This window comes from Ostrea edulis, chromosome 5, assembly GCF_947568905.1.
Source record: "Ostrea edulis chromosome 5, xbOstEdul1.1, whole genome shotgun sequence".
NCBI lineage: Eukaryota > Metazoa > Mollusca > Bivalvia > Ostreida > Ostreidae > Ostrea > Ostrea edulis.
The window spans coordinates 18,267,509-18,282,420 of record NC_079168.1 but is presented as its reverse complement, the minus strand read 5'-3'; the positions used below and the strand labels follow the sequence as shown (position 1 = coordinate 18,282,420).

Below are 14,912 nucleotides of genomic sequence, written 5' to 3'. Positions count from 1 at the left end.
AAGTAAACTGGGAAACTTTCTCACTTATTCGAACCCGCGCCGACAGAGGTGAGAGGCCGTGTGATTTTGAGCGCAGTGATCCAGCAACAGGGTGTTTGTTATGCTGAATATTGGTGGAATCTGATTAGGATTAATATTTTCATCATTTTGTACAGATAATTTCTGTCTTCATCAATTTGAAAGAGCGTGGTCATTTCAGATAGACCGGTTGAGAAGAAGCAAAGAGTTGAACGTTTGAGGGAAATTCGAATGGGACGGAGACTTACAACTAGACATATCTAATCATGTTGCTGTGGATTTCTTATTGCAAAATTAAATACATAAATAATGAGCTAGCCTTCCTTCCTAAGCTACTGATATCATTTTTGCATCCTGGTCGTACGTTTTTATCTGATCGATGTCCCTTCCCGTCGTCGTCTGAGGTGTGACCTTTGATTATTCAAAAATGAAGGAAATACATGTTTGGCGTTTTTGTGCATCAAAGGAATACAACAAATGTATACATAAGATTTTATTTTTGAAAACAACATAACTATGTGTAAGTATAACGTAATGTGTATTTTAAAAAAATCGATCACGTGTACGAATAAACAACAATCAAATGTTTCATGCAAGGTCCAACGTTTTTGTTGTGAAAAGTATACATTATTTTATCCAAACGGTTCTGTAAAATAAAAATAGAATTATGATCATTTCACATTCACATTTCCGTTATTCAAAGAGCTGAAATTTATTCAAAGAAGCTTTAAGAAAATATATAATTTTCTATCGTAGATATTCTATTCATCTCATATACTATTCCACCGGTAGTGGTAACACGGTGGAAGAGCGTTCGATTTGTTATCGTGAGTTCGAGCGCCGTTCATGCCATGGCCGAGTTAAACCTAAGACGTTCAAATACGTAATGATTGCTGCTTCACCAAACTCTCGGCATTTAGAAATGGGAATCACGGGTCTTCCAGATATTACCTCAAAAACTGTGCGATTGATGCTTTGATTAAATATTGTTTTATGTCCCTCTTCAGAATATTTCACTCATATGGAGACGTCACCATTGCCGGTGAAGGGCTGCAAAATGCAGGCCTATGTTCGGCGCATACGGCGTATGAGCAGGGAGGGATCTTTATCGTGCCACACCTACTGTGAAACTGGACCTCAGTTTTTTCGGTCTCATCCGAAGGACCGCCCATTTAGTCGCCTCTTACGACAAGTAAGAGGTAATGAGGGCCTATTCTAACACGAATCCTCTCGGGGTTCCATACGAGTATCCACGATGCCACTATTAAAAATTAAGTTCTAGTTCTTCGGTGATTATCTTGATAAAATGCTATGTAAATCACTTTACAGCGAGAGCTTCTTGTACTAGTATCGGAAGTTAATATTAAATTGCCGACATTCTTCAAAATGAGAAAAATAAATGTGTTTTAATTCGTTGATTGTGACTGGAGTAGATAATCTGTGTCTGCACGACAAAACTACAAGAATTGAATATAAATGTGATGCAAAACAGACTGAAATAAACTCGAACCGAATGAGCGTACGGTTTTGTTCCCGTCTGTCAAGTATATGCACCATAGCAAATTGGAAAAGTAATGCGTGGGTGAATACAATTGGTTAAGTTTTAACTTTTGTCATTAAGAAAAACCAAACCCTTTGTCATCTCTATTGAATTTTATTATCTTCAAACGACGACGACATGGAAATAGCCTAAGTTTTACTTTTTCTTCGAATGACTGTCGGACGAGGACATTCGAGAATCTTTCACTCATTATCAGGACGTTACCAAATGAAGATAAAGTGCTACAAATTTTTGACTAGATGCTCAACGAGGTAGTAATGAAGGTCCTTGGTGTGCCAACATCCACTGTAATACGGGTACTTTGGTTTTAAATCTCGTCACTTTCAATGCTTCGCCAGGGAATAATCACTACCTAATTAAAATGTCCAATGTTTGACGCAGCCACCATGGATCATCCTGGTAGCGAAACGAGCACCCTGATCACTAATTTGTCACGACCGGAGATAATGATAATAAAGATAATTAAGAAATAAATTTCATTTTTAAAATACATACAGTGTAAGAGTATGAACGGCTCATGCTTCACGCCAGCGTTAGCGCTTCCCGAACAGTTTGTCGGCGGGAAGCGTCACAGTTTGTTATCTAAGGTTCGTTTTTAATTTAGTTTTTAAAAACAAACTTCAAATTTTGGTCGTTTAAAAAGGAGTTTTATTTACCTGAACATGCTCCAAGATCACAGGAAGCGTACTGATAATTCAGTCCAATGCATAAAGTTTTGTTCTGGACAGGACATGTTCGAAACCTATATCGAAACCCTGCTCCACATGATTTAGAGCACGCACTATACGTCCCCCAAGTGCTCCAGTCTGTCAAAGATTTAAAACAAAATACATGTTACAATTAAAATATGAATAGTTATATGAAATCAATAAATAAAATAATGTTACTTTGATGCAGTTTGTTTACAGTGAAATACATGTCATGTACGACAATCTTCGAAAGATCATTAAATACAATAGAGTCATATACTCAATAAATAAAGATCGCATTTTCGTGTATTTTGGAGGATGACCTTCGAGGTTGAGCAATGTCGTTTTGAAATATAAAAATCGAGGTGTTAGCCAAGGATTTTATATTTCAAACAACATTTCAAGACCAAGGAGGTTATCTTGCATCATCCTAGGGTAGAAGAACATTATTTCTATTCTACTACGGCCCAGAAATATACAGCCGATCGTTTACCTATACAGCTACGAATTAGGTCTCCGTGACGTCATGCAGTTTCCGAAACGGACTCTTTGCTGACGAAAAAGGTGAGGTGGTAGAGTATACTAGATCTCTTTTGAAAAAATACTTCAAGTATTTCGTTTGATGTTGACGGGTTATATCAACTGCTTTCAATACACAGTCCAATAAAACTACACATTCGTGGAAGAGGGTAAACTTGTTTGTTTACAATGTACATGTGCATCGATCTCGGAATGCAAACGATTGATTTAGGTGGCAGGGGACAGTTTCTTTGGTTTTGAAACATGTGGATAGGGGGTATACACCAAAGTCAGATTATGACAGACTAATGAAAAATCATATTTCCCTTTTATGTCCATACTTGTATTTCATATTAGTGTAGTTAATAAATTATGACCCTAAATTACATGTCATCTATAAATACTGGTGCTGGTGCACAAAACATGCTCTGAGCAGGTTCCCCTTTTTTGCTTTGATTTTCCCTCATTTGGGCTAATCCGCACCACCCCCACACCATCACAGTACCAAACATGGGGATTTAGACACTGTGCACAATCAAGAACCCTATCTGCCCTTCTCAAAAATCTACCTCTCATATGGGGCCATCCACCTTCCCTCACAGCTACAGACCTTTTGCTAGACCCTGCATGTTTTCACCGGAATTTCTTCAGCAACTGACCACGTGTCTTAGTTTCGTATTTGCACCCATCTATATGCTAGGAATCATGGTGACACCTACATGTTGTATATCAACATTTTTACTAAGCACTCAGCTACATTTGACATGCATCCTAAAATTATTGTATACATTTTTACACATGTAATATCACTTCAAATACGGGGTAATTCCATTTTTTGAAAAAGTTGACCGGGCCTATAGTGCGAAACTGTCCCCTGCTACCTTATATTGAATGACAAATGTTCTTCAGTCATTCATAAATTTGTTTTGCAACATACATGTATATTGAATAATTATTATGATCTTAAAATTCAATTATCAGTTATCGACTTTAATGCTGTAGTAGCAAAACACAAAGTGCAAGCGAGATGATTGATTGTATCGTCGACTGCTCTATTTCAGTGACTGACCAGAATCGGTGACCTTTTGTTTGAATCACGAGCGTTGAATGCAGTGTAACGGAGAGAAAACCCGAAAATCACGAGTCGCGCTGCTTGCTTCAAATTGAAAAAGACTAGAATCTTGTTGCTTGAAATCACAACAACTTGTTTATACTAACTAATTGCTCTTGCACTTTCGTATGTGGCCCATATCCAGAAACCACTGTTAGGTAATGGAAACTTGATTACTTAACCAAATTAACATTCAAGTCCACAACCTCACATCCACATGGGGTAAACATCATCCTTGACAAAAACAAATTCTATACCTGGACAAGGTGAGATATTACACATTTCGGACTCTGTGGAGTTTCCAGGACAGTCTTGTCCCCCATAAGATGGTGGTGGATTGTCACATGACCTATGTCTCAGTCTGTGACCACCACCACAGGATACACTGCACTGTTTGTAATCAGACCAGACACTCCATCCACCATCAACTAAAATGACATTATGTTAAGTCAACGTGCAAAACCTTCAACAATGTCTCTAAAATGTTTCTCCATAAATAGTGGATATTGTTTTCGTCTCTCTTTTTTCCTGCATGGTTTGATGTTAAAAAATAGATAAGTAGACATTTAAAAAAAAATTAAAAACAGAAATTGAAGAAAATTAGTATCAGTGATCAGAAATACCTGGACATGCCTGTTTTGTGCACAGCAGTCCCTGTTCATTCACCCCTACACAGTCGGCGCCACCGCCGCTAGGTTGCGGATTTGTGCACGTTCTCCTTCGTATTTTAAAACCATTTCCACACGTGACACTGCAATGTGAATAGCCACTCCACTCTGACCAACCACCATCCACTTCAATAGTGAAGTACAAAAAAATACAACTTAATACATACTAAAGTAAAACGGATTTTTCTGGTAAATGATTTGAAGAAGAAAAAGAAAACTGTTAAAAGCACCCTTTTTGGACCAAGAATAAAATCCCTGAGGAACACACCTGGACATAACTGTTCTGTACATATCACTGCATCTTCACTGTGTCCAGAACAATCGGATCCACCATTTGTTGGTGCTGGGTTAGAACATGATCTTGTTCTAAATCTGATCCCTGTCCCACAGGTTACACTGCAGGCTCCAAAGCTGCCCCAGGCCGACCACACGCCATCAACTGTTGTAAACAAGGGCAAAGTGTCAAGGAAAAAGGAATTAAATTGAATTAACATATATTTAGTATACAAGATATAATTACCTGCTTAATGCGTATGAATTTATGCTTGCCTGAAACAGGGCATTTTTAGATATTACAAGTAATGACCTGAATAGAGTCTCCGATACAGAGAGATCAAGATATAGGGCTCACGGCAGGTATGACCGGTCGGCAGGGGATGCTTAGTCCTCCTAGGCACCAGATCCTACCTCTGGTGTGTCCAGGGGTCCATGTTTGCCCAACTCTCTATTTTGTATTGGGAGTTATGAGATTGATCACTGTTCGTTATCTTCACCTTTCATTCATACGTCGTCAAACAGTTCCCATACTTTGGTTTGAACATATATGACATTGGTTCTAGCCATAACATTCCTGATGTTGGTCAAGTGTAACCATTTGACTAATGCTACTTGTGCCTGTTTTTGATAATTTACAGTGTACATGGTATGTGTGTATGCGTATCAAAGAAACCCTATTAATAAAGTATTTCCTTTGAAATTCATACGTTTGTATGGGAAAATGACCTATGGGGTGTTCGGGAGAGGGTGGTGGGTAGGGGGTGTTGGCTAATGGCCTATGGGGTGTTCGGGAGAGGGTGGTGGGTAGGGGGTGTTAGATAATGACCTATGGGGTGTTTGGGAGAGGGTGGTGGGTAAAGGGTGTTGGCTAATGACCTATGGGGTGTTCGGGAGAGGGTGGTGGGTAGGGGGTGTTGGCTAATGATATATGGGGTGTTCGGGAGAGGGTGGTGGGTAGGGGGTGTTAGCTAATGACCTATGGGGTGTTTGGGAGAGGGTGGTGCGTAAAGGGTGTTGGCTAATGACCTATGGGGTGTTCGGGAGAGGGTGGTGGGTAGGGGGTGTTGGCTAATGACCTATGGGGTGTTCGGGAGAGGGTGGTGGGTAGGGGATGTTGGCTAATGACCTATGGGGTGTTCGGGAGAGGGTGGTGGGTAGGGGGTGTTGGCTATGCATGCCATCTATTCACAATTTCTCCCTTTTACCCACAGATGTTACCTACCATTGAAATGTTTAAAGAACCTAAAATTGTTTAACCGTTAATACAGTACAAACCTGGATTCTGATACCACGGTAATTAGCAAAGAACACGTATTCAATGAACAGCATGTGTTTGTATATATTTACCAGGACCAGGGCACTTTTGGGTGTTACAAGTAGCTGATTGAAGGGAGTCCCCGATACAAAAGGATCCGCTCTCCGCCGAACAATTCCGGGACCTCGTCCTAAGTCCACCGCCACAGGTTTTAGAGCAATCTGTGTACGCACTCCATTTTCCCCAAACACCTTGAGAAAACACGTTTTTAATTAGCATGCATTTACAACGAAACCTAACACAAAATCTAAAAAGGCGAACTAGGTAGGTGTGCCTAAGAGAATCTACCTATAAACTATCAATGATAAAAACTCCTGCTTAGTGTGTATATAGACCCCCCCCAAAAAAAAAAATCAATAGTTTCTTAGGCCCCAACGCATCCGTTGAAGAGGTACCGCACGAATCCCCCCCAGTTTATACATGTATTTGTTTATTTTGATATGTAAATGAGGTAACTCTTCTGTTATAGATATTTATGAAATATCTTCAAAAGGTTTTATTAATATTAATGGTATTTTCGATCAAATAATTATTGAATGCATGCTCATTTATGTGCAAGTGTTTAGATATAATAGTTTAAGTCTAATAGTAAGTAATGTGAAGCTATTGTTGATAGAAATAAAACAGAAAGTCCTAAACAGATGGACTGATGTAGAGATTCGTAAAACGGATGGTGCTTAGGATTGCAACAATTCTGGAGAAGTTTATGTTTAGTCAGCCAATTAAATGCCATGACGGCCATTCTGAAATTCGAATTCCTCAAAAATGTAAAGACACTTCTACTAGAGAAAAATCATTGCACCGAGTACATTTATGGTGGCTTAGTATGCAGAGGAAATTGGATTTGTTTCAGCTTATTAAACGCCCTGGCGGTAATATTGAATTTCACATTGCAACGTGAAGCTTCGAGACCACTACAGAAACACTTGTACATAGTAATGTATAAGTTTTACATTATGACCCCTGGGTCGAGGCCTCTGCTGGGGGACTGTTAGTCCCCGAGGGTCTCTACAGCCCAGTAGCTAAGTACTTCGTTACTAGCTTGAAAATACGGATGTATATTTAATAACTGTGGTAAAATTTAGAAATTCATTTCAAAATTAAGGATTATCTCCCTCATGCATAGCTCTTATCCTAAGACGAATTTGACTCCAGTTTTTTGGCACTCTGTTTTCCCCTAAAATAGCTCTTACAATTCATTGTTATTTCAGATTTCAAACATTTCGGTTGAGCATCACTGAAGAGACATTATTTGTCGAAATGCGCATCTGGTGCATCAAAATTGGTACCGTATAAGTTTTACATAATAACTATTGGTCCAGTCGTTCTGAAGAGATAGCTGGTGCTGTCTCAATCAATCAAAAGCCAAGGTGACCATATATATAAAAAAAAAAGTAACAATACGTCTCGGAAACCATCAAGGGAACATTCTTATCGACATGACAGTGATGACAAAAACCCACCCTGTCCTAGCCACGACCAAGGGAACTTAAAAAGGAATCTAAGCGCTTGATTCAATTAACGATAGCTCTGTGATATTTCCATAAATGGCGTGATTCGTAGTAATCCAGAAAACTTACACTTGATTATTAATGTCTGTCTGGTCTGTCTGTATATAGAGAAGTTTTTACCTGGACCAGGACATATTTGGGTATTACAGGTTGACACAGAAATGGAGTCTCCGACACAGAAGGACCCGTTCTCTGCTGAACAGTTCCGAGACCTTATCTGAAGTCCTCCACCACAGGTTTGAGAGCATTCTTTGTAGGCACCCCAATTTCCCCAAGTACCTTGAGAACAAAAGAGTTAAGAACTCTTTAACATATAGTAGGAACAAAATTGCCAAATAACATTTCTTTTGAAAACAATGTAGTGATGACAACTCTATATTTGTTGTACCATTATGCCTGTAATGTTAATTTAATTAATGTCAGAAATGAATTAATAAAAATAACTTTCAAGCATTGAATGGAATCTCGTTAATTGATTTAAAAGGACAAGGACTACACAACAAACACCTTAGCTATAGCAATACGTACGAAATCCCACTTTCAAATAGATAATCATTAAAATCAAGATTTTTCAAAAGGAAAATATTGGTAGTCTAAAAAGGTATTGTTTAAGTTATTATTATTATTTTATTCATTTATAAAGCGCAAAATTACATATGGTTTCTATGCGCTCTACAATGTTTGTAAGTATAAAATAGATATAATTAAAATAAAGATTTTTCAAAACAAAAATATTGGTAGTCTAAAGAGGTATTGTTTAAGTAAGTATCAAATAATTCATGAAGAATCATGAAAAGCCTTTGAATGAAACCAAAGACCCTGGAATTGCCAAAATGTATGAATGGTGGAATGTAGAATTTTACAACAATAAAACTACAGCTTTTACGAGTCCTCTTCCCAAGTCGTAATCAATTACACCTCCCTCTGGGCATTCCTTCCGATAAAATTCAACAAATCTCAAATATCTATTTACATTAATTTAATGGCCAGAATTAAACTAAAAGTATGAAAGGTAAAGATAACGAACAATGATCAATCTCATAACTCCTTTAAGGAATACGAAATAGAGAGTTGGGCAAACACGGACCCCTGGATATACGATATGTTGGATCAGGTGTCTAGGAGTCGACCGGTCACACCCGCCGTGAGCCCTATATCTTGATCAGGTAAACGGAGTAATCCATAGTCGAGCGTGCCAAGAACAGCCTAACAATCGGTAAGACACATGATTTGACCCAAAGATAGGTTGTATTGGCAAACTAGATCATTATAACGACCATAGAATTTGCGAAATGCTGACTTTAAACGAGACTGTTGAAACCGCTGTAACATTACCTTGTTTGTCAGTAGTCTGTCTTGATTTTAAAAAAAACTTATCTTACGTAGAACAGGCTCTTGTGTATCGAATCAATTGAGAGATACATGTATAAATACCATATGCATGTGATAATGGATTTTGCTACATAAATACGTTGACGATGGAGAAACTGAAATCATAAAGTTGAGTTATTTTGCTGTTAATATTTATTCTCAATAAAATATCTAAGTACGAAGCAGATGTGGAGGACTCTGTGGTGTCTTTTATTTTGAGTTCACAGGGATATATCGAATCAACATATGAATGAAAATGATTATAATATAACGCATATCATCTGAAGTTCTACGGAAAACAGGCTGCATGCAGTTAGTTTGTTTCAATAGTTTGCATTGCACTTGACAAGTTTTTCAAGAATTTCTTTAATGTGGCACAGAACAACAAGACTTATATCTTTTTATGACTCTACGTCACAAGATGGCTACATTTGTATCGATCAATTTTTTTGTCGATCATCGAAGCTCAGTGGATGAAGTTTCCAGTTAGTGACCGGCAGTTCCCGTGTTCAAAGTCGTTTGTTCATATTTATTGAAATAAATTTTTGAAAATCATATTTCTTATCCAAAATTGCATATTATTGCTGCCTCTTTGACATAATATACTTGTTACATTTCATCATGTCTCTCATCATTAAATCAGCTCGTGCTGATGTTAAAAACTCTTTCATATGATAGGAGACCCACCTGGACACAGCGTCATCCCTGCACACGTCTGTGTATCCTCCGTGGGCCCCACACATTTACCATTACGTGGACCTATACAACTTCGGTATCGTGTGTGATTCCCCTCCCCACAAGTAACGGTACAGGACGTCCATTCACCCCAAGGGGTCCAAGTAGGGGTCGCTAAAACGAATCTGATATTATCACGTGCATGTTCTTTATAAAAGCTGGTATTATCATGTCGCTGTTCACACACACACACACACACACACACACACACACACACACACACACACACAATATATATATATATATATATATACACACACAATATATATATATATATATATATATAGAGAGAGAGAGAGAGAGAGAGAGAGAGAGAGGTGTCAATACTATTTGCAAATTCTGTTTCATTTCATTGTGAATTACATGTATGCGCAGTTTTGAATATGACTAGGTATTATTTACTGCAGCTCAAATGATCATAGCAAACATTAAGGCCCGAAAAGAAGGCATACAGCATCTAAACATGTAAGACAATCTAAGATCATCACTGTTTCTAGAAATATTTTACTGCAGAATATATGCTGAAATATCTCAGGTTCTTTTAGGGCTTGAATAATAACTACAGTATTCAATGGTGTTACACAACTCACTTGGAACGCAGATGCAGTGTATTTTGTGGTTTGCGTCTAGGTTACATTGTTGTACCCATCCGCCCGAGCAATGCAATACTTCAGATTCTGTAAAAGACAAAAATTTTCTATCCTCCTGAGTAATGCAATACTTCAGATTCTGTAAAAGCTAACATTTCTCTATCCGCATGAGCAATGCAATACTTCAGATTCTGTAAAAGCTAACATTTCTCTATCTGCCTGAGCAATGCAATACTTCAGATTCTGTAAAAGCTAACATTTCTCTATCCGTCTGAGCAATGCAATACTTCAGATTCTGTAAAAGCTAACATTTCTCTTACCAGGGTACTTTGGTCATGTCTACAGATAGAAGACATCCATTATTATTAATGAAGGTAAAAAAATTAATAAACCGGATACTGAACTACATATAACAGTTTATAATAACAGTACATTCTTATTTTACTGCGATTACCTTTAAACTTCATACACATAATTTGATGGGGTTCAACATATCTTCAGTACTCAAAAGGAATTTGACACCACCAAGGGTTTATGCGACTTATTTATGTTAACATACAAGATAATTAAGAAGACAAGTTATTTTTCTATAATTTATGTCTACATGCAAGATGAATAAGTCGACATGCAGGATAATTATGTAAACATGCAACATAACTATGTTGACATGCAAGAAAAATGTAATTAGATAAGAATTTGTAAAATGTTCCAAAATTATCAAATATCGCCCACGTCTGACTTCTAACATGCTAGATGCAACTTATTTATGTTGATGAAAGTTGAAGATAACGATCAGCAATCAATCTCAAAACTTTTACGCCAGAGGTGGGATCAGGTGCCTAGGAGGAGTAAGCATCCCCTGTCGAACAGTCACACCCGCCGTGAGCCCTATATCCTGATCAGGTAAACGGAGTTATCCGTGGTCAAAATCAGTGTGCCAAGAACAGCTTAACAATCGGTATGAAACACGTAAGACAACATTTGACCCAAATGATAGGTTGTATTAACGAACTAGATCGTTATAACGACCATAGAATTTGCGAAATGCTGATTTTAATCGAGTGTTGAAACCCCTGTACCATCTTAATTATGTTGACATGCGATATAAATATGCAGACATGGAACATATCTATGAAAGATGAAGATAACGAACCGTGATCAATCTCATAACTCCTACAAGCAATACAAAATAGATAGTTGGGCAAATACGGACCCCTGGACACACCAGAGGTGGGATCAGATGCCTAGGAGGAGTAAGCATCCCCTGTCGACCGGTCACACCTGCCGTGAGCCCTATATCCTGATCAGGTAAACGGAGTTATCCGCAGTCAAACTCAGTGTGCCAAGAACAAGAACGGTTTAACAATCGGTATGAAACACGTCAGACAGCATTTGACCCAATGATAGGTTGTATTGACGAACTAGATCGTTATAACGACCATAGAATTTGCGAAATGCTGACTTGAATCGAGACTGTTGAAACCCCTGTACCATCAACTTGTTTGTCAGTAGCTTACCTCGATTTAAAAACTGACTATACGCAGAACAAACTCTTGCATATCGAATCAGTTGAGATATATAAACACCATATGCAGTTGATAATGGAATATTGCTACATAAATATGGGAAGTTGACGATGGAGAAGCTGAAATCATCCCGTTTGTCATACAGTTGAGTTGTCAGTTTGCCGTTAATGTCTGCTTTCAATAAAATATCTAGTGGACGACTCTGTGGTGTCCTTTATTTCGAGCTCACAGGGATATATCAAATTGACATATGAATGAAAGTTATTATTGTTAATAGACAAAACGTCATCGATATATCGCAATGTCGAATTGAAGGCCACAGTGAGAGATTTTGAATAAATTCTGTTTCTGATTAAAAGAATCCAATGTGTAGATCTTTGTTGTTATAATTTCTCATTGATCCCCGGAAATTAATATCTATTGACGTACAATAGTCGATCTATGTAATATCTATGTCGACATGCAACTTATCTATGTCAGCATGCAACTTATTCATATCAATATGCAACTTATTTATGTCAACATGCAACTTATTTATGTCAACATGCAACTTATTTATGTCAACATGCAACTTATTTATGTCAACATGCAACTTATTTATGTCAGCATGCAACTATTCATATCAACATGCAACTTATTCATATCAACATGCAACTTATTTATGTCAGCATGCAACTTATTTATGTCAGCATGCAACTTATCTATGTCAGCATGCAACTATTCATATCAACATGCAACTTATTCATATCAACATGCAACTTATTTATGTCAGCATGCAACTTATTTATGTCAACATGCAACTTTTTTATAACAGCATGCAACTTATTTATGTCAACATGCAACTTATTTATGCTGATAGGTAACTTATTTATATCTCGCATGTCGACATAAATAAGTTGCATGTCGACATAATTATCTCCCATGTCAATATGAATAAGTTGCATGTCACCATAGATAAGTTGCATGTCGACATATTTATCTCGCATGTCGACATAAATAAGTTGCATGTCAACATAAATAAGTTGCATCTATTGTTAACATAATCAGCTTACATGTTGACATAAATTCTCTTGCACGCAGGGGCAGAAATAAGCCGCCATACTATTCAGAATGGTTTTCTACATATAATAGATTCATTTTCACGAATTTTACTATTAGATTACATATATAATTGATGATTAGGTGGGTTTTGAAATTGGCAATAAGTGTTAAAATTTCGGGATTGTTAGAAAAGAATTCTTCATTCTTATGGCGAACGTTTGTTGTCTGGAATTCTCTTGTTTATAATCTTAGACGGCGAAACATGGATTAGAGAATATCGATGTCGGACATTTTTGACCCGAATATGTCTGTTATGATAACCTATTTGAGTACTAGATTATCAGTTCGTATCAATGCTATTCAGACTATTGTACCTCAATAGATATTAATTTCCGGGGATCAATGAGAAATAATAACAACAAAAGTCCACACGGTGGATTCTTTTAAGCATAAGGATAATATCAGATATATATTGTTAATTTTACATGTGAAGTAAATACATGTGCAATTTCAAATCATTTATGATGATGAATGAATGCCCAATGATTATTGAATTACAACATTTATGACAAAGACAACTTTCCACATCCAAGACAACTAAATTACCAGAACTAGCCTTTTCTCTATATCAAGTTTCCTAGTTGGAATGAGGCAGTTCTAGCGAAAAGGATATAAAAAAAAGAGTTGAGATTGCACACCAAGCATGTAACAGATTTGTAATAAAGCCCACTTCGACTTATAGCTCTGGTGTAGAAAGAATAAAGAAATATATATTTCTATACATACGTGTTCTTTGTATAACCAAAACAACCATGCAAACGAAGAACAGCAACAGCGTATTCATTATACAATGCACTGACCCCAAAACACGTGGCTTATCAAATGAGATGGCTGAAATATACAACACACATAAACATGGATTTTTGACAAAAGAAGAAAACACTGTATAATCTTTTCATCAATATTTCTATACATATTCATTAATCAAACTTCGAAATTAATTGCCTACTTGGAAAATCTATTATTTTTTTTTATATATGTGGAGATATTTTCATGAACGTAGTGAACCGCACTGTTGGTTTTGTTTTGTTGGGTTTTTTTTTTACATGAAAACATTTCACTCAGATGAGGAGAATTTTAGATAATTTTCCCAATAACTCCTGTAAAATTTGTCGAATCAAAATGGCAATATAATCAACAACATATGGTGACAAACAATCCTACAATATTTGAACAAAATCCGTTGAGCGGTTTCGGAGGAGTTGCGTCCAAAAAAAATTCCAAATAGTGTAGCATGTACAAATAAAACAAAGTCCCATAACTCCTGTAAAATTTGTCAAAATAAAAGGGCGGCGCAATAGGATGAACTGCATATGATGACTAACAATCCTACAAAATTTGAAATGATGTTAGCTTTTAAAGATCCAATTTTTCTTTCAGATGGAAGCACAATTCGTGCAAATGGGAATTCCAACAGACTGTTGGAAGGCCTGATCACCAAAGACTACGAAACTATTGTCAATGGGGAACTCCAGCATATCTTTATGTCAACTTCAGAGTACTTGTGTGTGGAATCAGAGTGTAGTTTAACAAAGTAATTTTTTTGGATGACTGATCACTAAATATGAATATTTCCTTTTTCCATTTTTGTTTCAGAAGCAACTGCCTATGATGTCAAAAACTCTTCTCTTTAATCTATCGTGAGGAATGGTCGTATAAACTGTCGAAAAGTCATACGTTTTAATGTTGCTGATTTGAGAAAAGTTTTGCAATTTCAAATTTACTAAAAGATCTTTAGAATTCACATTCGATTTACATCACTTCTGGCATATGTTGTGGCACAGTACGTTTGAAGTTTCTCTTTCACAGTTGTTAATATTTTCGTGAGGGGCAAAGATAGGGGCTTGGTAGAACATTTAATCGATCCTCTATGTAAGGGTTTTTTGTGAAGTTTAGGAATCCAGTACATGCACAGTAACTC

General features: G+C 37.0%; 1 protein-coding gene across 1 annotated transcript; it reads right to left on the bottom strand.

Moving 5' to 3' along the window:
• Positions 1-496: 496 nt before the first annotated feature.
• Positions 497-13,833, bottom strand: LOC125651580 (coadhesin-like). The gene is made up of 10 exons (XM_048880237.2): positions 13,718-13,833; positions 10,365-10,451; positions 9,727-9,888; positions 7,789-7,947; positions 6,190-6,348; positions 4,835-5,005; positions 4,522-4,692; positions 4,156-4,326; positions 2,236-2,385; positions 497-664 (listed from the first exon to the last, which is right to left on the bottom strand). The coding sequence occupies exons 1-10, from the start codon at positions 13,773-13,775 to the stop codon at positions 651-653; spliced, it is 1,302 nt and encodes a 433-aa protein (XP_048736194.2). The 5' UTR covers positions 13,776-13,833; the 3' UTR covers positions 497-650.
• Between the last annotated feature and the right edge of the window lie 1,079 nt (positions 13,834-14,912).

Bases quoted from the DNA above. Each gene is read 5' to 3' on its own strand.
- LOC125651580 (XM_048880237.2), bottom strand. From the start codon at position 13,775: ATGAATACGCTGTTGCTGTTCTTCGTTTGCATGGTTGTTTTGGTTATA. The intron at 4,693-4,834 runs GTGTGTTCCTCA...TCACTATTGAAG, and splicing joins TACAGAACAGTTATGTCCAG to TGGATGGTGGTTGGTCAGAG. The intron at 4,327-4,521 runs GTATTTCTGATC...ATGTCATTTTAG, and splicing joins CACAAAACAGGCATGTCCAG to TTGATGGTGGATGGAGTGTC.